A 27,715-nucleotide genomic window follows, 5' to 3' on the forward strand; every position below is an offset into this window, starting at 1 on the left:
TGAGATATCAAGAATATTGAGCTTTGTTTACTTACTAAAAATAGTAAGCATCCACCAACTTGCCAAAACTGCTCTGATGGATCTGAAATTGAAAATGTCTAGGTCAAATCTCGAACGGACCCCGTAAAGAATCTTCTCGCCCTTGAAACCTAGGTGAAGTGAGCCGGCAACACAGAATTATAATATCCCAGAAAAAGGGGACATTACACACGTGAAGCAATATGGCTAAGGAAACTTTTATTTGGATTATTTGGAAAACCACTAAAACCCACTATAATCTATTGTGACAATCAAAGTTGTATTGAACTATCAGTTAACCCAATTTTCCATAACAAGTCCAAGCGCATAGAAATTTATTACCATTATGTAACGGACATGGTGGACATAGATGTTATCAAATTGATCTACATTAGCACTGAAGAACAAAATGCAAACATTTTCACTATGCCTTTTGCAAAGTTGAAAATTGAGTACTTCAGGAACAAATTTGGTATGATTAAATTGTATCTTTTGATTAAAATCTCATATTATGTAAATTATTCATGAATATTTAATAAAATCAATATTGCAATATTGTGGATGTGTTGTGGCAAGAAAGGTGATGATCTTTCATGCGGATAGGGTCACTATTGTAAGATGACGATCTTAACAATGGTTTGACTTGTTGTCATGTGTTTCTAAAGTATTAGAACAAATGATGACGGCTGACTCAAGATTTGATTACATTGGATTAAAATCCTGGAATATGTTGGATATCTTGATTATCTTTGGATTCAGTCTCAGAATAGACAAGAATAGTGATAACAGTTGATCGAGTGCATTACTAGGTTATATGCATTCAATCCTCTTTCTTCTAATTTAATATATATCGATACATACATACATACATACATATATATATAATTGTGATAATAATATAATAATTACACAAACAACTATATATATATATATATATATATATATATATATATAGTTATATAATCACAATATATATATATATATATATATATATATATATATATATATATATATATATATATATATATATATATATATATATATATATATATATATGGTCAGATCTTAAAATGAATATATATTAATGTAATTATGAGTTGATTCAAATTATTCATTGGTCAATGACATGAATCGGTTCATGACCGATATGTCTTGTAATCTTGCCGATAACTATTATTAATGAATATAAGGGAGTCACGATCATGAAGGGCTGTCACTCTTGTCACAACTCTTCATGATCGTGACCCCCCAAACCATATATATTCCCATTGGTGGCTGTGTGGACAATCAATCAATTACAATGGCATTGCATTCTCTCCAGTAGTCATCGGATTATCAACATTCTATCTCAGATTTGGATATATTTTAAAGTCATCAACATCAGACAATTTTTGATTCATATTGATAGTAAATCAGAGATATTAAAGACTTCAAGAATATACATAATAAGGTCTTAATAACGGTACAACAGAATTTCAGATTTAATATTAAAAGGTTAAATTATTCTTTATAAACGATCCATAGATTTAACATGGTATCAGAGCCTAACTAGAGAAAAATTATAAATCAGATTGAGACAAAAAATTTCAGTATAGAAGGTTATAATAACTTCAACAAAAATGGTGAACGGAATCAAAGTAGAAGATAGATCGGAAGGGGCTGGAAGCTTCTCTTCTTGGAAAGTTCGAATTTTAGCCTTACTTGAAGAACTTGAATTAAAAACCTTTGTAGAAGAAGATCTAAAGATGCCCGAAGAAGAACCTAAAAGGGCAACTTGGAATAGATGAAATAGAAAGGCCAAGAAGATTATAATCAATGCCGTTAGAGATCATATTCTTCCTTCAATAGCAAGATTGAAAACAACTTATGATGTATTTAAAACCATAAAAGATACATTTGAAATATACAACGCAAGCAAAATACTTACATTAAAGCAGCAACTCATGAACATGAAAATAAACAAAGGAGAGGCAATAACATCTTACTTCCTAAGAATTTCTGTAATAAAGGATCAACTTGCCACCATTGGAAACAATGTAGACGACTTTGAACTTTATCTAATTGCTCTAAGAGGACTACCTATATCATGGGAATCATTCATCCAATGTGTAGGTTGCCCTACACTTCCAAAATTTGATCTTTTAAAGAACGAATGTACTCGAGAGGAGTCACGACTAATATCAAGAGGAATCTGTACAAACAAGGAAGGAGAGATCCAAGCACTACCATACAAACTCAAGAAACAAAGGAAAGAAGAGGAAGTTCAAACCAAAGAGAGCAAACAGTCCGTAAAATCACAAGGAAAGAGATCTATCCAAAGTACAGTGCTATTGATGTGAAAAGTTGGGCCACATTCGAAGATTTTGTCTAGAAAGGAAGAAAAATCAAGCTACCCTAGCTGAATCTCATGAAGTGGAAAATTCTCTATTCTATTTAGCATTGTCAAGTGAATTAAATACAAGTAATAATACTTGGATAATAGGTAGCGGAGCTTCAAGACATATAACTGGATTTAGAAATCAGTTTGAAAGAGAGTATTGTACAGAAGAAGTTACAATTGGAGATAATTCTACTTACCTAGTAAAAGGAATTGGGACTTGCTCCTTGCAAATAAAAATAGGAGAAACTCTTCAAATTAAAAGATGTGTTATTTGTACTAGGGATAAAAGAAATCTAATCTCTATTTTAGGACTAGCTGATCAAGGATATTGTGTCACCTTCAATGAGGATAAAGTGTTACTATGGCCTAAAAACTCCAACATAAAGAATGCCATTAATATAAGATCAAGAGATGGAAGCCTGTACAAATTAAGTACTAAAGCAAAACAACAAGCTCTAAATCATGAAGTCCATAAATCAATTGAACTTTGGCATAGAAGATTATGACACCTTGGCTTTAGTGCCCTTTCTACTATAGGAAAAGTCACTACAGGTATACCTGTTGTGACCAAATGTCACCCAACGCCCAGTAATGGGACCCCTTTCCTTGATAAAATGGAGATAAGCCTCCACCGTGGATTCCCTAATATGGTAGATCGCAACTCAACCCACCTCAGGGAATAGTCAATTCCAATAATCCGCGACCAAAGACAAAATGTGCTCTCCACAAACCTTGGAGCAAAAGTTGACAATGGTGTTGGAATGTTCTCCAAGGACAAAATCCTTCACTCGGTGAAGACTACGCTCTCCACCATTCGCAGAACACATTTTTGATGATGTAGTGAATTGTTTCCTACGTAATGGTTATCCTTGACTGCCTTGAAACCTCGCTCTTCCAAGTTCTTGGAGCGCAAATTTGGAGTAGTGGAGGAATTTGCTTGTCGTGGATAAAATCCTTGGCACACTTCAATTTGCACTCTCCACATTTTCTAGAGCGCATTTTTCTTGTTATGAGGGATTTTGTCCAAATCAAAGGAATCTAGGACACACTTCCCAAGACACTTTTTACCCTTGCATGCATACCGATGCACTTCATGAATTTTTCATGATAATTAATGTGAAATATCCAATTGTTTCCAACTTGTCGGGTGACAATGAGAAAATTCCAAAAATCACCCAAGTTTCTGAAAAATTAAAAAAATTGAGTGTGAAAAAATCGTGAAATTTGGAAAACGTGAAAATCCAAGACATCCTAAAAATTCCAAAGGGAAGAAAAAAAGAAGCTTGGAATTGAAATGATAAAGGTTTGGGAAAAATTTTAAAACTCAAAAAATTCTTGAGGATGAAAATCCAAAGTAATGCGAAAAATCCCAAAAGTGTGAAAAATCCCAAATTTGAAATTAGAGAGGAAATCAATTGACATCGAAAAAAGAAAAAGAATGGAAAATTCTTCATAATTGGAAAACTTGGATTCAAAAAACAAAAGAAAAAATGATTTTCTTTCAAGGAGATTTTTGGATTTACATGGAAAATTAAAAATGGATTTTATTGATATTTAATTTGGTTGTTTTAAATAATAATCCAAAAAATAAATATTGGAGAAAAGTTGGAAAGAAATTTGATTTTTCATTAAAACATGGAAATTAATTAAATATTGATTTTAATTGATAATTAATAAAAATTCAAAAAAATCAAAATGGGATAAATGAAGAATTAGCTTCATCTGGAAGCTAAAAGCATCAATAATGTAAACTTCTTGAAACAAACAGAAAAAGTGACAAGTGGGGCAAAAAGATGGAAACCTCGGCCGCTAAGTAAAGCAACTAGCTAATTTTAGCCGACAACTTTAAAGGCATCTTTTTTGAGAGATGATTTTTATAAGAAACCCTTTCATTCATTCCTTCTCACACATAAATTTGAAGAGCAAATTGAGAATAGGAGTGATTCAAAGAGTTCGAAAAGAAGATATTTGGGGAAATTTCTGAAATCGTTGAGGAGTTTTCTAGGAATTTGCGTCAGAGGATCTTAAATTTTATCAGAAAGGAACGTTTTCAGTGAGTTGTGGAAAATCACATGTTTCTTGTGGAAATATTGAAAAGTGAATCCCAAAAGGAATATGGAAATTTTTGCAAAAAATTCAAAATCTTTGCCTTTTGGACAAATTGTATCTGCTTTTTATGCTTTCTTTGCATAGTCTTACGTGTGGACATTTTCTATTTTGTAGGAAAGAAGAATGGCAAAACCTAGGGGAACAAGAGAAACACATGGACAATTGATAAAGAATGACAGGAGAGGATTCTATTCTGAATCCAAAATTATGTCAAAGTGGACAAAAATTGGAGATACAGGCCTCGACGACTTTGATTTGAAAGATTTTAATCGGAGAATGCTTGGATACAATGACCATCACCCAACACACCTAGCCACAAGAATTGTGAGAAGTGGAATTGTTGCTGTGGCTAGTTTCCCTCCTTTTTAGTATCCAGAGTTAATTGTGTAATGTACCAAACACTACAATTCTAGGGACAAAACTATTAGGGATTCTGAAAGAAATATTCTGGCAGATTTTTCTCCGCCATCCATTTTTGAAACGTTTGGGATTCCTTCTCACCCAAGGATGGTCACAAAAACACAGGAGCAAGCACTTAGAATCTACACCTCTTGAGTCCATTTCTGTGAAGAAATAATCAACAAAAGATGGTTGAAAAAGAATAGATTGCATCATTCCAAGATTCCTAAGGAAATAGTATGGCTGGACTTGCAGAGGGAATATAGCGACATGATCATGATGTCGAGTCGCATATTTGGCATGCCTCATTCTTATAGATTTGAATTTTGGATGTGGTATTTTGTTGAGCAGGAGATGGAGGAAGGCGACAGAATAGATTGGGCTGGGCTCATAATTGACAATCTAAATGAACAGTTGATGAATATAGAGCATACAAGGAAATTTTATATGAGCTCTTATGTCATCTACATGCTAGCACGGAGAATGAATTATGATGGACTATGATGCAAAGGACCGATTGGAAGCGGAACCCAACACCTCAAAGTTCATGAATGCTACCCGCAGTTGCATTTATATTCAAAGGCTGATTACATGAGGGTTAATGATACATTTGTCGTGCGCATAGTGCGAACATTATAAAAGAGGCTACATATGAGATTGTCAGTGGGTGCGATGAAGTTGGTCAAAGATTATGGCGCCTAGTTCATTTAGTTTCCCACCTTTTTATACATCCGAGTTCAGGGATTCTCCATGGAGCAACACAAACTTCCCAGGTACCCAACAGACAAGATGGTCTTGTTAGAGTTTACTTAACAACTTACAGCCTATGGCAAGATTTAGAAAGGGAAGAAGTTGGGATTACAGTTCCCAATTTCCATAGAAGATGGAAAAATTGAGGTATGCCCATGTCTAAAGGCTGTAGAGAGATTATCAAATGAGCTCCACTTCTTTTGTCTTTCGCTTTATTGGAGAAGGAATGATTTTGATCCTTACAATACGATCTCATTAGTAGTAGGGTCAAAGTACCAACACAAAATTCACCTTGAAGACTTTTGGGCAAATGTGGCAGATGATAATGAGATTAGAAAGAAGGCGCCTTCAAGATTCTCGTTGAACATTATCAGAATATGCAACATATTCAAGGTTCCTGATCAAATGGAGGAGGATCCAAATGTGATGCAAAAGGGATTTAATTCAGAAATGATAGCTTAGCCTTATGATTGGAAGAGGAAAGAGGTTACAGATTTGGAAGTTCTTTCAAAGCCAGTCTTGGATTTTACAAAGTGGTGGATGAGCGTAAGCTTGAAAAATTAGTTGCACTAGCTAATGGATTCACATATCGGTTGCTTGGTCACTGACCACTAAGGGATGAAAGATTAGGACAAATGTTTGAAGAGACTGTTGAAGAAAGAAGAACTCCATCTGAGGATGTAGGAACCAAGAAAGGGAAAGAGGTATCTTGAGAGAAGCATTCTAGGATTGAGGAAGTCATCCAAGAACCTCAAAATAAGAAGCAGAAACATGGAAATGCTCCCTCTTGTCTAAGCCACACTCCAAGTGTTCAAGAGATAGAAACATTTGAAAGACAAAAGGTACGGACAAGCATAAAGAGATTTGAGCAAGAAGAAAATTTGGATAGGCCAATTCATGATAGACTAAGTATAAATGCCTATGAAAAATCTGTGCAAGAAAGATGGAGAGATCAAGATATCGCTACAAAGGAAAGTCTCGCTACAATTTTAGAGTGAAATGATGAACGATGGAGATGGTCCACTAGAGGAAGAGGCTCCTATGGTAGCAATACATCTTCCAAATGTTGAAGCCGTAGTTCCTGAAGTAATGGTGGATAGTCCATAACGTGAAGAGGAGACCGACATTCGAGCAGTCCAAACGCAAGAGCAATTGGTGATTCCAAGGGACCAAAGTATACCCATTCTAGAATGGTTGAGCAATGAATTCAATTGAGTCAACAAAAGGAGGTTGATTCGGTAGTTGAATTACATGAAATTTTGGACTGAGAAAACCGGTCAGAAGAGCAAGGGAAAGCAAGAAGATATACTAAATTCATCAGAGGAGAATCGGGGTCTAGAATCTTGCAGATTGCGACTTCCACGGTCGACAAAAAAAAATCAGATTGCTCCAGATGAATACCATGTTACGAAAATAAATCTTGGTCAAGCCTCTTGAGAACAAATATTAGAAGAATTTGATGACTCTACACAGGCTTTGAAGGATAGGCTGAAGAAGGTGGAAGAAGGGTATGAGAAACAAAAAAGAGAAATTAGGGCCTTATGTCAGTACATCAATTATTTGCCTCATCCAATAAGAGAAGAAAGTCCATCATTTATCCGTCCAACAAGTGTTTCCATTGAAATGGTAGGTGACATTGACAGGATAAAGCAAACTGCTCAAGGTGCAAAGGTTTGGGTCGAAGGAATTTAGGAGGAACCCTTCAAACATGTAGAAGAATTAGTGCAAGTGCATAGTAGGGCATTAGCTGCACTCTCCAAGATCCAGTCTATGGAGGAATCATGGGTGGATGAGCATATTTACCAAGATGAGGTGATTGCCGACATTCGGAATTTAATGGAGAGCCCAAAGTAAGAATTGATCGATGGTCAAGTTATCAACGAGGGGGATGTCTATGATTTTATTCGATGATACAGTGTAATGATCATAGCTAAGGAAATGTTTGCGAGCTTCACCAAGGAATCCACTCGATGGAAGAAGATTGTTGACAACATCAAGTAGGGAATATCCAATGTAGTTGCATCCTTGTTATCGCAAAGATTGGTGGAAGAAGAAATGACAACTGATAATCTGAAAGTCAAGTTAGAGGAATCTTTCAACTAATTGTTTATGAAAGAGATGATTTTGAGAACTTCTCTATCTTCTCGAATACAATGCACAATACTCAAGACTTGCTACCAGATTGGGATGAAAGCTTGGGAAAAGCAGAAAGAGCAATTGTAGTTCTAGAATTCAAACAAGAATCTGCACCAAGCATCAGTGTAGAGGAGTTGGAAACAATGTTGGATCGATTTCGCGCCTTCAGGAAGGGGAATCAAGGATAGATGCATTTAATGCATAGTGGGTGTTCTTAGTGTCATTTATTACATCCCACTCCCTTCCTAAACTAGCATGCATAGTGGGCATTTATTACCCACTACAGTAGTGGATTCCTTGTTGCATTAATGTAGATTCCTTTTCTTTGCCCTAACCTTAATTAGGGCTGATGTGGCATGATCTTGGCCATCGGTTATTGTAATCATTTGGGTTGTCCGTTGTAATCGAGAACCTATATAAAGGCCTCATTTGTCATTTATATGGGGGATTTTTATGAGATTGTTGCTATGAGCTACTGAGATAGTATAGTTTTCATTAGAGCGTGGTGAATACTTGATGTGTCCTAGTGCTTGCTTGTTCTCTTAAATTCCTTCAATTAGATTAAGTTTAGCCTAGTTAATGTGTGGTGATTACAATGAAGAATATGATGGTGTATTGATGGATTCCTTTGGTTCATACTTTTGATGTTTTAGTGATTCTAACTCGTGCAAAGTTAGCCTGAACCCCTTTCATGCATATTCTTAACTTTTATCATTTGTATACATTGTTCTTTATGATGGTGTATGTGGTGGTATGAAAATCTTTGGCATAACCCTTGAAGATTGCACTAATTCACGCGTAGTTGTAGTATAACTTGGCGAAGCGGAGCTCGGTAAATTGAAGAATTTGTCCACTAGAGTACCATTTATTGTCATCGCTACCCTTAGGATTAGAATAGAATTCCTGAACCCTATCCTAGTTAATTTCTACATATTTTGTGAAAACTCCAAAAGTACTTCATTGCAAAACCTTAAGATAGTTCCCACATCTAGTATGGCTTGAAATGAATTTGAATAAACACGTAAGGCCCCTTATGATCATTAGCAAATCACATTAACCACTGATCTTATCCACAGTCAAGATTTGGCATTAAAGGAACCTTGAAGTCATCGTATGAACTTCTAACAATCTTAGCATACATGAGACTTTATTCAAGAGAGGATAAGATATTTCGGTATTTTGTTTACTGTTTGGTGGGTCATAAAACACACATCAACAATACCTAATCTCAAATCTGATTGCACTAGTATCTGTAAAGTGTGTACACTAGATAATAATAAAAAGGGATATTTTCCTTTAAGTAAACACAAGTCTAAAATGGTACTAGAACTTGTTCACACTGATTTGTGTGGACCCATGTCAACACCCTCTCTAGGGGGATTGTTGTACTATGTGACCTTCATTGATGATTACTCTAGAAAAACATGGATATACTTCCTAAAACATAAAGAATCTAATGAAGCTTTATAAAAGTTCAAAGAATTTAAAGCTCTAGTGGAAAATCATACTGGAAAGAAAATAAAAACATTAAGGTTAGATAATGGAGGTAAATACACTTCCAACATCTTCAAAGAATTCTGTATTTTTGTTGAGATTAAGAGGGAGACTACAGTACCTTATAATCCTCAACAAAATGGGGTTGTAAAAATAAAAAAGAAAACTATTATAGAAGCAGCAAAAGCCATGATTCATGACCAAAATCTCCCTATGTCTTTTTGGGCTAAAGCAGCAAGTACAACAATATACATATAAAACTGAAGTCCTCATGTAACATTAGAAAATGTACTCTCGAAGAAGCTTTCATAGGGAACAAACCAGACCTTAGTCATCTAAGAATTTTTGGTTGTCCAGTCTACATTCACATTCCCAAAGAGAAAAGGTTTAAATTAGAACCTTCTAGAAAGAAAGGCATGTTGTTGGTTACAGTGAAACAACTAAGGGTTACAGAGTATATATTCTAGGACAAAAATCCTTTGAAATCAGTAGGGATGTTCAGTTTGATGAAGATATCACTTTCAAAACATCCTTAAACAAAAAAGATGAGGAAATTGAGAATCAGAGGGAGTACATCATAGAAAATGATTATAATACTCAGAATCAAAGGGAGAACACTATAGAAGATACTTTAACTAGAAATCTTAGGGAGAGTCTTTCCAAAGAATGAGACACATCTGTACCTAATGCTGAGAATGATGAAGTTTTAAATCACAAGAAAAGACCACTATGGGCCAGGAAAATGATTGAAGAGAACAATGTAGAACTAGATGAGATTTCTAGAGAAAATAAGAAAATAAGAAATAAAATATGTTATGTAGCCTTAATAATAGAACTCACAAAAACAGAGCCAACTAATGTTGAGGAGGTTATAAAATTTCAAGCATGGAAAGATGTAATGGTAGAAGAATGATGTCAGGGATATCGTACCCAGACCTAAAGACAAATCAATTGTATCTTCAAAATGGTTGTTTAAAATCAAGTATGCACCTGATGGAAGCATTGAAAAACACAAGGCCAAATTTGTTGCAAGAGGTTTCTCTCAAAAGGCTGGAATTGACTATGAAGAAACATTTGCTCCAATTGCACGCTACACCTTAGTAAGAATGATAATTGCCATTGCTGCATCGAAAGGATGGAAAATACGTCAAATGGATGTAAAGACAACTTTTCTAAATGGTATCATTGAAGAAGAAGTATATATAGAACAACTTGATGGATTCACCACACATGACAAGAAGTTTTATGTATGCAAACTAAAGAAGGCTCTCTATGGCCTTAAGCAAGCTCCTAGGGCTCGGTATGAGAGGATAAACAGCTATCTCTCTAAGTTAGGATACTCTGAAAATGAAGCTGATCCTAATATATACTTCAAAATATCTAATGATGACATGTTAATTCTTGTTCTTTATGTTGATGATTTATTGATAATAGGTGCAGACCACCTTATAGCCAAATGCAAACAAGATCTCATAGCTGAATTTGACATGAAGGATTTTGGACTTCTACATTATTTTTTAGGTTTAGAAGTGAGGTAGAAAGAGAAATATATTTTCCTAAACCAAGGAAAATACATTACTGATATATTGACCAGATTCAGGATGATGGATTGTAAGCCTCTTTCAACTCCATTGGAAACTAACCTTCATAAACTTACAAATTTAGAAATTGTAGACCCTACTCGCTACCATCAAATTCTTGGATCTCTTATCTACTTGGTAAATACACGACCAAATATCTACTATGGTACAAATTCATGTTTGAACCCAAGAAGATTCATCTAATGGCTGCCAAGCATATTTTAAGATATCTACGAGGAATGATTGGACTTGGACTAAAGTATACAAATACAAAGTTACAACTTCAAGGGTATTATGATTCAAATTGGGCAGGCAGTTCTATTGATTGTAAGAATACTGCAGAATGCTGTTTTAGTCTTGGGTCAACTATGGTATCTTGGGTCAGTAGAAAACAGTCAGCAGTTGCTCAGAGCTCCACTGAAGCTGAATATATGGCTGCCTCTATGAGAGCATGTGAAGCAGTATGGCTAAGGAAACTTTTATTTGGATTATTTGGAAAACCACTAAAATCTACTATAATTTATTGTGACAATCAAAGCTGCATTATACTATCAGTTAACCCAGTTTTCCATAACAGGTCCAAGCACATAGAAATTCATTACCATTATGTAAGGGACATGGTGGATAGAGATGCTATCAAATTGATCTACATTAGCACTAAAGAACAAAATGTAGACATTTTTACTAAACCTCTTGCAAAGTTGAAAATTGAGTACTTCAGGAACAAACTTGGTATGATTAAATTGTAACTTGAGATTAAAATCTCATATTATGTGATTTATTCATGAATATTTAATAAAATCAATATTGCAATATTGTGGATGTGCTGTGGCAAGAAAGGTGACGATCTTTCATGCAGATAAGGTCACTATTGTAAGATGACGATCTTAACAAAGGTTTGACTTGTTGTCATGTGTTTCAAAAGTATTAGAACAAATGATGACGGCTAACTGAAGATTGAAATTCATTCTAATTTCTGATTTTCACCCTTGAATTGGATAGAAATTGTGCTAGTTCTGGAAAATTTCGCCTTGTATCTGATTTTTATCCCACCCCTTTAATGGTAGAATTCACACTCGGTGCTTTGGATGTTAGTTCTGGAATTTTGCACCTTTATTTTGAATTTGCCCTTATTTGAGAAGATTTGATTTTAAATTCCAATTCTGGATATTTGCTTTTAAGGTTGAAAATTTCACAACAAAGCTCGAAATGCACCTTAAAGGGGTTGGACTACCAGTTTGGAGCTGAGAACGAGCAAGGAAGTTTACTTAGATTTTCCCATTCTCTGTAATGTCCCCATTTCCATAATAGTATTCAATAATAAATATTATAAATATTTAAAAATAATAATCAATAAATAATAATTATAAAATAATTTCTTATAATAATAAAAGGATATAACATATTAATGTAAGAATATTAGATTATAATCTGAATTATATGTCAATTAAATATTATCATAATATAACTATGAAAATACAGACTATGGAAAGTATATAAAATATAAACATCTAATACCAATTATTAATTATAATACACTATATGACAAGAAATATATATATGCAATAACTATGATAATGAGTAAAATGCTAAATGCATATATTTGGGACTGAACTAAGAATTTATTCTTCACGATAGTAATTCCTCATGGTAATAAATATTTAATAAATATATATATTATAATATATCACTTCAATCAATCAAAATACTAATTATAAATAGAAATAATAACAAGTGAATAACATATATTATCAGTTGAAGCGTGCGTATTCTGTAATCATTGAATGAATGAATGAAAGATTTTTAATGATGTCCTTGAGGCCATAAGCCTAAGGGACCCACATAAAACTGCTAGTCAGTCTGATGTGATTTCTCCCTGCTGTCTCTTTTGTTGTGAATCTGCATGAGTAAGATGGCCCCCTTGAAGTGTCTTGGTCCTTCGAAAAGGTCTTTTATGTTGTTCACTTTTAACATTTCTTTGTGTTGGCTGCTAATGTTTTCGTATGCTGTACAATCCTTTAGATAGTGCCACTCCGTTTCCACCACACCTTTGTTGTAAAATCTACAAATTCTGTCCTCCCACTCTTCCTTAGAGACCTTCCATCTACTAGTTTGAAATGGAGAGTTATGTCTCCCATGTGGCGTCTTTTCCCTTGTGAAGGAAATATAAATATATAGACAAGAATACAAAGGAGCGTCGTGGAAGTGGAGAAATGAGATATGGAGAGAATAATATATTAGAGAAGAGAAAGAAATGAAAAAAGAGTCGAATGCTCAAAGTAAATATATACGGCAGTGTATATATACAGTAAGATCATTACCAATATGGGGGAATATAGAAGCAACATATAGAGCATCAACAGCACTTCCAGCTTGTGGACATTCCGACTCATCTATTGGCTGGGAACGCAACAGTCTAGACTCCCATAACACTACGGAAGAGACAAAAGAAATTACGGTCAACACCAGCAGGTTCTGGATTGATCGAAGATTACCATGGTAGAACAAACAATGAGCATTAATCCTGCAGCGGTAAGGCTGGGAGATTCAACAGTCAACGACAATGGCAAAACTCTGAGATCAACCTTAGACGAGCTTATAGTGACTATATTAAGAGACACTCTTGTCAGGGAGAAAGATAAGTGAAGTCCTTACAGTAGATGAGCAAACATAAGACAATAATAAACAGAGAAAGCAGAAACGTAATGGGGAAGGAAGCGGACAATCATAAGGATTATGAAGCAAAATGTCATTCTTTCACCAATGGCAGAAGTAACAAGCTAACATAAGAAGGAATATGATATTAGTAAGATGGCAACAGATATATGTATTAAGGCAGCTATCTCTCTCAAACATAGTAAATTAGATTGCATTCACTCAGATCGAGTAAGCAGCAGGGATAAAGGAGATTATCATTGATCAGAAATATAGTTTTTTGAATTCAGCCGAAAATTCACTGTTGAGGAATAAGCAGCAGCCTACTTCAGGAGATTGATCAGAATACTTGGCATACCACACAAAGTCACAAATATAGAGGCCAAAGACACAATCCAGTCAGCACATCAATATCCAGGGAAGACCATCAAAAAGAAAAACATAGCAGCAAGCAGGGTCCAGTACTGATAAACAATTAACATTCAATTGAGAACCAACATCTTCAGTAACGATAAGAAAGAAGACAAGACAAGCTCTTTCCAGCAAGTAAAAGATTAAGGACAATTCAGAGAATAAACAGCAGAACTATGACACTGAGATCATATCAATAAAGAATCAATAAATAAAAATATTTTTAAAGTCAACTGAATAACAAAAGCATACCGTTAGATATCAAGATCCAATATCTATGACATACATGTACCTTCGGAGCAATAGAATCTGATAATCCATCAATATATTATATACTTCCACAAGTAGAGAGTAAAATCTCTTGCATATCCAGGACATCATAAGACCTTTGTTCCAACCATATTCAGTAATACCTCCTGGTCTACAAGTGTGAACATAATTTAAAACTTCAATAATAGAATATAAGTTTAGGGAGGAACCTCCCACAGTTGAAGTTTCCAGACCAATGTCCCTAAAACCCAAGACAGTCGGATAGGGGACATTACATTCTCCTTTCATAGTGTACACTTCCTTGTTCAAAACATGAAGATTTATACCAAAATTTTCTTTAACTCCTTGAAACTCTGTTTACAATCAAAATCTCCTCTCCACTACAATGATTTTGTCATTTAATCCCAAACCACATGATTCTTGCAATCTTCCTCTATACATCTTGGATGGGTTTTGGTGATGAAGCTGGAAATGCTTCCTTGATGAAATTGGAAATTCACTTTAAGAGCAATATCTTGTCTATTAATTTTAATAGAGTCTAATCCTGCAGAGTAAAATAGGAAGGCAACATATATCCTATGCAACTTTGTGAAAGCCTTCACTTTATATTCTGTTCACTGAAGGCTCTGGATATCATGCCAGCATCATATTCCATTGAAAATGCCCTTTGTCTGTAAAATCTAGCTGCAAATATCTTGCAGCTTTGCTTAGCCATGTCATTACTAGTTATAGGGTTGTGTGAATTACAAATATTTGGCTAATTGGATGGCTTGTATGCTACAATATTAGCGCAAGAGGTATCTTGCTCTGAATACTTAGTCCTGGATTGTTTGGTTTACTCAATAAGAGTGGCACTCAGAGACTCTGACTCGTCATGTCAAGTAATACTCCTATTAAAAAAAATTTGGATATTTGAATATTGACAGTAATATAACACAAACAGGACCTCCCATTTACTATGTATACCTTGGTTGGGAAATATCTGTAATAGCGCTGCAGAATGAATGATTAACCAGGTTTACAAATGTTGAACCTTATAATGACATATTTGGACGGGATATGAGGAAAGGGCAGGAGATTATGCTTTAAAGCTGATGATATGACACCGATCGTATAAGATTTGATACATAAGTAGCTATCTTTGTAAATGAATAATAAATTTTCTGCCGATGACTTATCATTATTGTAAGAAATGATAAGATTGAGCAAGGAACGAGAAACAATCCAAATAAGTTAAGTGTGAAACAATGTTACCATAAGATAAGCAAAATCCAAGAGCATGCACCAAGATGGTTCAACAATGGAGACAAGGATTTATAAGGGGAAAGCAAAGAAAACCCCTTGTGAGTATTATGAATGAAGGCAAATGCCTAGAGAAGAGAGAGAGAGAGTGTTGGAGCAAAAATAGCTCAATACAATAACATCAAGTGCTAAGAGTGAAGAAGAAAGAAGGAGGAGCATCTCTTATATAGAGATGAGAAAGGAGTTGCATTTGTAACTCCCATTTCTATGAATGCCACATTCATAATAGGTGTGTGCAAAGTGTCACAATCCTCTTAAGGAGGATAAACTAAATAAAGGAATAAAAAGAGTTGTCCTTACATGTGGAATAAAGGACAAACAATGACATGTCCTCCACATGTGTACAATAGGACAAACTACATTTAGGGATCCTTGGAATATCCCAATTAATACATCCAAGGAAAGATTAACCTTTCTAACACCCCCCCTTAATCTTTACTTGGGGAGTTTACATCAATGGGTTGTAAACCCAAATTTTTACAATGGAACTGAAATCTCTCTTTAGAAAGTGGTTTGGTTAAAATATCAGCCACTTGATCTTCTCCTTTACAATAAAGAAGAGCAATTTGCTTGTCTTCAACTTGTTCTCGAATGAAGTGATGTTGAAGTGAAATATGTTTGGTTCGTGCATGAAAAACTGGATTCTTTGCCAAGGCAATAGCACTTTGATTGTCACAATGTAGAGGGGTAGGTGATTGTTGAGGTAGACCCAAATCGTCAAGAAGTCTTCTAATCCACAAAGCTTCCTTAGCTGCATTGGTACAACCTTTGTATTCAGCTTCAGTTGAGCAAAGGGAAATAGAGTGTTCTTTTTTGCTTTTCCAAGAAATTGCACCTGAACCAACAAAGAAACAATAACCACAAGTGGATTTCCCATCATTGGGATCTCCACCTAGATCGGAATCAGTATAGCCATGTAAAATAAATTCAGAATTTGCATCATAAAATAATCCCATATTAATAGTTCCTTTAATGTACCTTAAGATTCGTTTAGCAACTTTAAAATGAGTTTGTTGAGGTTTAGACATAAATCGAGAAACTAAACCAACACTATAAGCAATATCAGGTCTAGTAAGAGTTAAATAATTTAAACTTCCTACCAACTGTCTATACAAAGTTTCATCAACAAAAAGAGTATTCATATCAGTCATTAATTTAGTTCCTAATTCACATGGAATTGAAACATGGTTAGAGTCATTCATCTTAAATTTTTCTAAAAGATCATAAGCATACTTGCTTGAGAAAGAAAGATACCCTTAGGAGTTTGGCAAATTTGCATACCTAAGAAGTAATGTAAGATACCTAAATCAGTCATCTGAAATTTCTGTTTAAGTTGAAACTTGATATCAGAAATCAAAGCATCTGAACTAGAAGTGAGAATTAGATCATCTACATAAACAATAATAATGATAATATCATCGTTAGTATGTTTAATATACAAATTAGGATCATTCTTACTTCTAGCAAAACCTTGAGAAACAAAGAAAGAATTAATTTTAGAATACCATTCTCTAGGTGATTGTTTAAGACCATAAATAGATTTGTTCAATTTGCAAACCAGATTTTCACTACCTTTCTTAACAAATCCAGGACGTTGAGCCATATAGATTTCTTCATGTAAATCACCATTTAAGAAGGCACTTTTAACATCCATTTGATGAATGGGCCAATTCATTTTAGATGCTAAAGCAAGAACTAATTTGATAGTAGGCATTTTAGCAACAGGAGCAAAAGTTTCATTATAGTCTAGTCGTTCAATTTGTGAAAAACCTCTAGCAACTAGTCTAGCCTTGAATTTACTAATTTCGTTATTAGTATTCAATTTTGTTTTGTATAACCATTTACATGAAACTATATTCTTGCCATGAGGTAACTTGACTAAGTCCCAAGTTTGATTAGCTATTAAAGAATCATATTCCTCTTGCATGGCTTTCTGCCAATGAGGTTGAGAGTTAGCTTGATCAAAGGACTTAGGATCGTTAGAATTCATAATAGTAGTCATCAAAGCATAATTACAATAATTAATCCTTCTATGTTTAATTCCACCAAATCTAGAAATGTAATCATCACTTTCATTGATTAAGTTTTGAGCCCATTTAGGTTTACGTTTAGTTGTAATGGAATTATCACTAGAGGAAGAATCATTAGCAATAAAAGCATCATTAGTAGCTGCTTGAATATCATGAGTTGTAGGAGCAGAAATAATAGGTGGTACTTGAGTCGAAGGGTTAAGAGGAGGAGTAGGGTTAAGAGAAGGAGGTTGGTCCTCCACCAGCACAATTTTAGTGCCACTGAATTCTGCATCATGTGTAGTAGAACAGTCATGGACTCCATTTTCTGCAATACAAACATCTCTAGCAACTTGAACTTTGTTAGTAGTTGAATCATAAACACGATAACCCTTAGTGTTTTCATCATAACCAACAAACATATAAGGAGATGACTTAGCATCTAATTTATGCCTTTTCTGTTTAGGAGTATGAACATAAGCAATAGATCCAAAAATCCGTAAATGATGTAAATTAGGTTTCCTACCAGACCAAGCCTCTTCTGGAGTAATAACCTTGAGAGCTTTGGTAGGAGTCCTATTAAGAATATAAGTTGCACAAAACATGGCTTCAGCCCAAAATTTATAATGCAGATTCTTAGCACGCAACATGCTTCTAGCCATTTCAACAATGGTCCGATGCTTTCTTTCCGCCACACCATTTTGTTGTGGCGTATAAGGAATAGTAAGCTCGTGTTTAATTCCACATGATTTCAAATAAGAGTGAAAAACATTATTCACATATTCCTTTCCATTATCAGTTCTGAGAATTTTAAGTTTAAAACCAGATTGCCTTTCAACATATAACTGAAATTCAATGAATATATCAAGAACTTGATCCTTGCTATGCAAAAAATAGATCCAAGTTCGTCTAGAAAAATCATCAACAAAGGTAAGTGCATACCGAGAACCTTGGATGGAGTTATTCTCCATGGGGCCCAAAAGGTCACTATGGACAAGATGCAACTTATGAGTTGCCCGCCATGATTTTCTATTTGGAAAGGGCTCCCTATGCATCTTACCACTCATACAACCTGTACAGGCAATCTTAGAAGGAATAATGTGAGGCAAGCCATCAACCATATTGTGCTTTTGCATGAAAGTAATATAATCTGAATTTAAATGGCCAAGTCTTTCATGCCATATATTGAAATAAATAGAAGTATGTAATGAATATCGTGAACTAGCAAATTCATGGAATTTAAACAAATTGTCATTATCCATTTTAGCATGAGCAATCACTTTTTGAGTTTGAGGATCTATGACATAACATGTATCTTTGTAGAATTCAACTTTATAGTCCTGACATAACTGTGAAACAGAAAGTATATTAGTTTTCAAGTCAGGTACATATAATACATCATGCAATTTACCATTAGGAATAGTAACATCACCTAATCCTTCAACTTTACAAGTCTGATTATTAGCTAACTGAATAGGAATGTTAGCAATATCCGGTTGTAAAGAATCAAAAATTTCTTTATGAGAAGTTACATGTTGTGATGCACCACTGTCAACAATCCATTCTAAAGGTCTACAAAGATTAAAGCTACAAGTAAAAGCATGACGAGAATTAGAACCAGTAGAGTTATTTTTTTTATGATTTGATTTTTGATTATTGTTACTATTATTCATAGGTTTTTTATCATTTTGCTTTTTAAAACAGTTATTGACAATATGATCATCTTTGCCACAATAAGAACAATGAGGTTTGGAATTGGAATGATTCCTTTGATTATTAGTATTACGAGTGTTATTATGATGATTGTTATTATTATTATATTTCGCATGAAATTTATTGTTGGAATTATTTGAATTAGTATTATATTGTTTGTGGTTATTATTATTATTGGAACGAAAATTATTATTTGAATTTCTAGACACAAATGCATGTTCAGTTGATTTAAGGGTACCAAAACTGAATTAGCTTAGCTTCTTCCTGTCTTAATAAAGTTTGAAAAATAACATAAGTTAACTGAGAAGTTAAAGTAGGAATAGCAAGCTGTGCATGAATATTAGTTATAAACTGTTGAAACTGTCTAGGAAGACACTTTTTAAGAATAAGATGAATTAAATGAATGTCCTCTAATTGAATACCTAAGGCAATAATTTGGCTTTTAAGAGAGTCAAATTTTAACAGAAATTCATCCATACTCTTAAAATCTGCATACCTGAGATCTTCAAGTTGATCCTGCAACTGTATTTTGCTGTATTCATCTCCACTGTCATACTTGGTTTGCAAGATGGACCATGCATCATGAGCTTTAGAACAATGAGCAATTAACACATATAAATCTGGAATAATGGAAATACTAATTAAACATAAAGCTTCTTCATTTTTAGATTTCCAAGTATCTTTTTCGTCTTGGGTAGCCGCTGAACCAGGTTCAAGAGAGGGATCAGTGGCTATTTCGAAGAGGTGTTTAAAACGAAAAATGAATGAGATATGAGTTTTCCAGGAATGATAATTAGAATAACTAAGTTTTATTTCTGGAATTAAGGTTGACATTTTTATGAATAAAAATGCCCCCCCTAATAGAAATATGACTTATACGTTAACTTGAATAAAAAACGTGATGATGGAACTAAACAAACAATAATAAAAATCCTGCAACAAAACGTTAGTACAAGGATAAACCTGGAAAAGAATCTTGCAGAAGCGTTATTAGGATGATAATAGCCTAAAAAGGACAATGAATCTAATTCGCTATATTTAGGAGGCCTATATTAATGATATGCCAAATAAAAACAATGATGGAATGCAACAGAATTGCATGCAAGAAGGAAACGAAATTTCAAACGCTTCTAATGATAACGTGAAAGGCTATGTGATAAAAATAGCACCCAAAACGTTTAAGATGCAACACTTGGAACAAAGTTAAAAACGTATCTGCAGGAGAAATGATAATGAAAGTGACACGTATCAAAAAGCGTCACATGCATCAACTCAGGAATGCTAAAAATAAACAATATTCCTTAACAAAGCTAAGAAATTGAAACAACCTCAAAAAAAAATGTCTTACTTAGAAAAAAAAACGTCTTCTTTAGCCACCCACAATCAAACAAACATAATGCTAACAAACGTCTTACTTTGAAAAATAACGTCTTCTTTAGGGGCACCCGCTTGTCATACACCCCACCCCTATTGGAGAGATGCTCGGCCGTTAGGGGCACCCGCCTCTGCCAAGCATGCTCGGCTGATCTTGGAATTATGGAAGGAGGGTTTTATCGGGCACATATACCCGACCTGTGGTTTTATTGATGTGAAAGAGTTAACAATGTGAATATAGTTTTGGATCTAGTCGATTTGAGTACTGCGATCTTTATAATCCCCGGGCTGGTGATATGCTGTAGCGGCGAGTACTTGAGATTCTGAATTGCTCTGGGACGAGAAATGCTGTTACACCCTATTTTTTGAGGGCTCAAAATGGCTGGGCGTTCTTATCTGCTCGAATCGCTATAGTGGAAAGCAAGCTCTGGTGAGAATCACGTGCAGGTTTGGAGGGTCGATAGAGCAATGAAAGAGGCAAAGAGACAATGGATAGAGGGAGCGAGTTCTGGCTGCGATCTGTAAAAGGCGTTCAAGGATTCTTACGAGAGAGTTACTCTATGAAACCCTAACGCAGGACGACTACTTGTGCAAACAATAATCTAAGCTCCAATAATGATCGGCTCACAAAGCTGAAGGAGATTCGCACTGCGATCAGATTGCTTGCGAAATTTCAAAACCCTGCAAGCGATTATTTCCATCAACAATGGCACATTACACAAATTATTTTTAGGCGGAAGAGGAAAAAAAAATCTCATGCAAGAATATCTAATTAGGGTTTCTAATTAGAGTTTCTTTTAAAACTTAAAGAACGAGATTTTATTTAGAAACAACAATCGATCTAAGGAAAGATACTAAAAAAAAACTTAATGAAGGGAGGGAAAGAATGGGAATATATTTTTTTAAAATCTCATAGATTTTCTTTCTAAAAGAGATAAATTTTTAGAATAAAGTTTTAAATTTTAAAGAAGATATATTGTAAATTTCAAAAGAAAATGATTAAAATATAAGTTAAATTTTAAAAGAACTATAAAGAGGTTTAATGAACCTTTTGTATGAAGGATTAAAAGGTAACACTTAGGGTATTTAAGAATACCCTACAATAATAATATTAGAGAAATAATTTTTTTAAAAGAAAATGCACTCATTTATAATAAATGAGTAATATGAAGTAATATTTCTTGTTTTGGCGGCTCGCCTTCCAAAACAAAAAAAAAAATTTGAAATTTTTATAGAAAAACCCTTTGGCGGCAAGCCTTCCAAAGAGGGTTAGTAAGCAATGATAAAAAATGATACACTAAAATCTGCACACAAAGGATGTTAGAATGAGCAGAAAATTGCAACACAAACTTCTTCTCTCAATGACGTCTCCAAATAAGGTGTGCTCCAATGAATGGCAACCTTCAACACAAAACTTAAAACAAGGATTAGATAGCCAAGCTCTGATACCATGTAAGAAATGATGAGATTGAGCAAGGAACGAGAAACAATACAAGTAAGTTAAGTGTGAAACAATGTTACCATAAGATAAGCAAAATCCAAGAGCATGCACCAAGATGGTTCAACAATGGAGACAAGGATTTATAAGGGGAAAGCAAAGAAAACCCCTTGTGAGTATTATGAATGAAGGCAAATGCCTAGAGAAGAGAGAGAGAGAGTGTTGGAGCAAAAATAGCTCAATACAATAACATCAAGTGCTAAGAGTGAAGAAGAAAGAAGGAGGAGCATCTCTTATATAGAGATGAGAAAGGAGTTGCATTTGTAACTCCCATTTATATGAATGCCACATTCATAATAGGTGTGTGCAAAGTGTCACAATCCTCTTAAGGAGGATAAACTAAATAAAGGAATAAGAAGAGTTGTCCTTACATGTGGAATAAAGGACAAACAATGACATGTCCTCCACATGTGTACAATAGGACAAACTACATTTAGGGATCCTTGGAATATCCCAATTAATACATCCAAGGAAAGATTAACCTTTCTAACAATTATTTATCTTGATTCTTCAGAAAAGCTGTACCTAGATGTGCATTTATATTAAATAGTCAGTTTTGAAGCTCTCTGTGAAAGTAGGTCGAGAAAGAACAATATACTGCATTTTTTAGGTGTGTGGGTGTAGGATAACAGAAGTTCATTTAAAAGTTAATCTCCATGAATATATCCATATACCTTATTGGGATTGAATTACAAGATATAGGTTAACACAAGTCAGGTCTGACCAAAAATAACTGCTGGATATAGCTTTTTCAACGTTATTTGTTCAGTGAACCATACATACTCAAAAGGGAGGTTTTAGTCATTTTCCTTGGATGGGATTGCTAGTGTATTATTCAAATTTCAAACAGACTAGATGTAAGAAAACAGAAATTCCTTTAAAAGTTAATTTCTTGATTAAATCATTGTACCTTCGTGGAACAGAATAACTGAATTATAGGGTATGGTATAACACAGTCCAGAAGGTCGGACAAAACTCAGTGCTGGATACAGCTTTAGAAATCTTAAGCTATTTTTATTTTGTTTAATGAATTGCTCATCATTAAAAGTAGGTTCTACTAGTTGATTTGGATTTGATTGCTAGTGTATTGTTCAAGGTCAAGTTTGAAACAGAAACTCAGTATGGCACAATGGAAGTTGCCGATTTTATTTTATTGCATGATGCTGATTGTTTACACTTGCATGGAACACAGACTCCATTTGAACACAGAGGCTCCATTCGCATGAACTGATCTTTTCTATTATAGAATAGATTATAGATACTAGAATTAGTACTTCCTCCCAAACATTTGAGGTTTGCCTTTGCATAGATTATTTCTTTATGGTTCTTTTATTCATTTGTAGGGAACAATGTGTCAAGGTCACAGTCTTTCATTGCTCTCCAGCTTGTCATTATCTACTGGATCTAAAAAAATCAAGATATGTGCTCCTTATGCAATGAATGCACCGTGGGAAGGACTATCTGGCAAATTTGAAGAAATAAAAAACACTCCAATGAAGAATCTACCAAACAAACTGTGGGACTTGTGCTCTGAACCGGTTGGAAAATTCCCGTGGAAGGAAGCCTGTGAGAGGATGATGAAAAATACTCAGTTGGAGGACCCAGCAGCAAAACTGTTGGAGATATGCCCAGAACCAATCAAAAACTTTCCCTGGAAGAAAGCTTATGAGAGAGTAATAGATCGTTTATTTCTTCTTATAGAGGATGTAGCCAAGCAGTTTGGAATTCCCATTCTAGTCGTCACATTTTTAATGGAGGTATCATACAACATAGCACAAAACAAGGAGCTGTTTATACCTATTGCTCTCTTTCCTGGCGTTGCTTTTGCAGAGATCTTAAATGAAACTTCAATTGAACTCAAGCTGCCTCAACGTTTTAAGGTAATGCTTTTATATGTCCTTTAAGATCACATTGTTTCTTGTCTGTATCATAAATTTTACCATTGCTCTTGCACACGTATTGACATAGGTCGTGTGAATGGCAGGAAGGAGATTTGCCCCGGTATCTTTTGATTATTATATCATTTCTTTCGTTGATTAAGATTATTGGCCCCTTCTTTCCTTATTGGGCTCGTATCATTCTTCCTCATTTTGCAAATGGTGGGTTATGTCGAACTATCTGGCTAGCTAAGGATTATTTGAACCAGAACTTATCCCAGACTACTGAAGCTTTAAACCATTCTGGAGGGAATTCCAGATTAGACATTGGCTCAGAAATGCCAGATTCTTAGTGATTTTTTAAAAATGAGAGGCAGAAGTTGGTAACTTCATAATTCATAAAGACTAGACGGACAAATTTTCACAGATAATGCCTTTTAAGTGATGCCATTGCCTCTTGGAAGGCATCTTGAATGAGAATGGCATCATATCATACAAAATCTCTTTTGATCTTATTTGTCATTCAAGGCGATGGAGGAAAAACAAAAACGTTGTTTCCTCTCATGACAAAGTAACACCAACCAGTTGCTTGGGAGAGTTGACTGTGGAATCTGAATTAAGATAATGTTGGTAGTTTTAAATATGACTTCCAATGCATTTATTATGCCCTTCTAAACAAATCTTTATGGTGGGAGGCCTTTATGTAAAATTGGTAGCAGGCAGTCATCACAGGGAAAGTTATTATCACTAGAGAGTTTTAGAGATGCTAATGTTTTTAAGGCCTCATTTTCATCTTGGCATAACACCAACATGCAGATTTTAGCGAGGATATTGTTTTAAACCTACAAGGCATGCTTATTCATAGTACGTGTTAATTTTCAGGATTGATTATGTTCTAGTGGTGTGACAAGATAACTTATATTTTTCTCAAGTTTATAACTCGATATAATATTATTTAATAATAATAAAGGTATCTCATTTGTCGCCTGGCTTCATCACGCAGATAGCATTATGTATAGTTTGGAATGTAACATTGCTAATTGAATACCCCTTGGCCCCATCATCTTTAGCCCGTGTTTGCATACGCATCTTTTAGTGCTTTATACTGAGCTAATATGACAGTTTTTACATCATTTATTCTCATCCATACGATGCTGCAAAATTTTATCTAAACTGTTGCTAAAATCAAAATACAAGATTTTATGAACTGATTTCAAACATTTGAACTGAAAACATGTACAATATTTTGTTACTGTTTTTTCGTCTCTTAATTTAGATAGATCTTTTCCAAGATCGAGATTTTAGCCTTCTTTTACAATGAGAGGAGCCATGTGACAGTTATAATTGATTGCAATATGATAAAATATCAAGTTGGGTAGACTTGTTGATGATTTCCCTGTCAAGGATGAATGGGGCCATGATTCTTTTGAGAAGTTGTTTGTGGACACTCTTTACATAATATTTTTGGTTGATGCAAGATTACTCTGAACTCAAGATTCTCTTGCATTAGACACACGAGGTTGATTACAATTTGAGTCTCAATTTAATGCCTAAGACAAATTAAGATGATCTAACTTGACATGAAAAATCTAGAAAGAATCTTCAATTGCTTTGTTGTTCCACTTGATCAAACAATCCTTAGTAAAGAATAAGTCTACTACATGTATTACATCAAGACATTTCAATAACATTTATCCACTACTACAAAAATAGAATCATTACATCTTTGTGTTTTTGTTAATCCCAAAACAAAACCTATGCCAATATCCTCCCAAGGTCTACTAGTTATAGGCAAAGGTGTGTCAAACACACAGTTCGACTACTTCTCTTAGCAACTTGAAGATTTTTGCAACTCAATAAATTTTGTGACATCCTTATAAATCTATGGCCAATAATATCTCACTTACCAAGCTTATGGTCTTGTCAATACCAAAGTATCTAGTAAGTCCTCCACTATGTGTTTTCTTAGTCAAGATATCCCTCATTGACCCTACAGGTATGCATAATTGAACTTTGGTAAATTATATACCATCTTGAATAAAATAATCCAACCATTTTCTTCAGTCAACTATTACTGATTCTTTACAATCCTTCCATACTTGAGAGAAAAATTAGGACTTAATATATCATATAAAGTTATTAATTCATCAAACCCAACTACGTTTACTTATCTTTGTACAAATTCCTCCTACTCAATGCATCAACTACTATATTTGAGTGTCCACTTTAGTGCTTCAACACGAAAGTATACAAACCTTCCATGCTTTAGCAAAATCAGGCTTTGTCTCATATAATGTCTTTAATTCATCAAACCCAAGTACTTCTACTCTTATCTTTGTCAACAAATTCCTCCTAGTGAATGCATGGGCTACTATATTTGAGTGTCCACTTAGATGCTCCAACACAAAAGTTATCTTTCCAAGAACTCAACTCTTATCATGTGTCTATTATTTAACTTCCCTTGACTACTTAAATATCACAAATAGTGCTCTATATATAACACAAATTCGTTCGCCAACAAGTAATGTTTTCACTTCTTCAAAGTTTGAACTATGACATATAAATCTTGATTATAAATCAAATATTTCCTTTTGACATTATTTGACTTATCATTGGTAAAAGAAATAGGTCTACCTTCTTGACTCAACACAGTTGCAGTTGTATTCCTACTTGCATTACAATCCACTTTAAATACCTTAATTGAATTGGGTAAGCCTGAAACTGGATGTTTTTCTACTATGATACTTAAAAACTTTGATTAGCTCCATGTGTCCATTAGAAATCCTTCCAATCACCCCTCATAATCGTTGCAATAGGATTACGAATTGAATTGAAATTCTTGATAAACTTCTGGAAAAAACTAGTAAATCCATGAAATGATTAACTTCTCCAACACTCTCATGGGTACATCATTTCAAAATTGCTTTAACCTTTTGAGGATCTATCTTCAAATCTTCAACTAAAATAAACTAAAATTAAAAATCCTAGATATACTATCTTCTCCTTCATGAAATAACATTTTTTTGATATTGATCAACAACTTCTCTAACTTCAATCTCTGCAATACTTGTCCTAGATGCAACAAATATTCTTCCTTACTCTTATAGAAAATTAGAATATCATCTAGGTACACAATCACATATTTGATTAAGATTTTTTCAATGTCATTCATCAATCTCATAAAAGTACTAGGTGTGTTGTTTAAACCAAAAGGCATACCAACCATCATGTAAAGTCTCATTAGTCTTGAATGTAATATTCTATTCATTGCCTTCTCTAATTCTAATATGATGGTAACCACTCTTTAAATCATTTTTGGAAAATTATTTTGCTCGACTCAAATAATCTATTTTGTCATCCATTCTTAGTAAAGGAAATATATACCTTAATGTGATCTTGATGGCTCTGGAATCAATACACATTTTTCTTTTCTCCATTTGTGTTAGGCGACAATACCGTGGGTACTACACAAGGACTTAAAATTTCTGTAATCATGCCTTTCTTCAAGAACTCTTGCATTTGTCAATTCAATTCCTCATTCTTTGTAAACTTTGTTTGGTAAACTTGCTCCTAGAACTAGATACATACAAATACTGATACTTCTAACATGAGGTAATCCATCTAGTACCTTATCTTAAATGATGTCTTTAAATTTTGTAACTAACTTTGTTATCTCTTTAAGATGTTCATCTATCATCCCCAAATTGGGCTTTTTTTGAATCAACACATAACACATACTC

At 34.3% G+C, this 27,715-nt stretch overlaps 1 protein-coding gene across 1 annotated transcript in view; it reads left to right on the plus strand.

Annotated features, from left to right (window-relative positions):
* The window catches only part of LOC149557823 (uncharacterized), a 68,816-nt gene extending 43,854 nt beyond the window's left edge, over positions 1–24,962 (plus strand). The window contains exons 2-3 of the mRNA XM_089832305.1: positions 23,442–23,978; positions 24,083–24,962. Of these exons, the coding sequence (XP_089688431.1) occupies positions 23,442–23,978; positions 24,083–24,328 (783 nt within the window). The 3' untranslated portion in view covers positions 24,329–24,962. The remainder of the gene's footprint in view (positions 1–23,441; positions 23,979–24,082) is intronic.
* The last annotated feature ends 2,753 nt before the right edge of the window (positions 24,963–27,715 follow it).

The sequence above is a fragment of the Cupressus sempervirens genome, chromosome 5 (genome assembly GCF_028749045.1).
Source record: "Cupressus sempervirens isolate cs-2001-9-10 chromosome 5, ASM2874904v1, whole genome shotgun sequence".
NCBI lineage: Eukaryota > Viridiplantae > Streptophyta > Pinopsida > Cupressales > Cupressaceae > Cupressus > Cupressus sempervirens.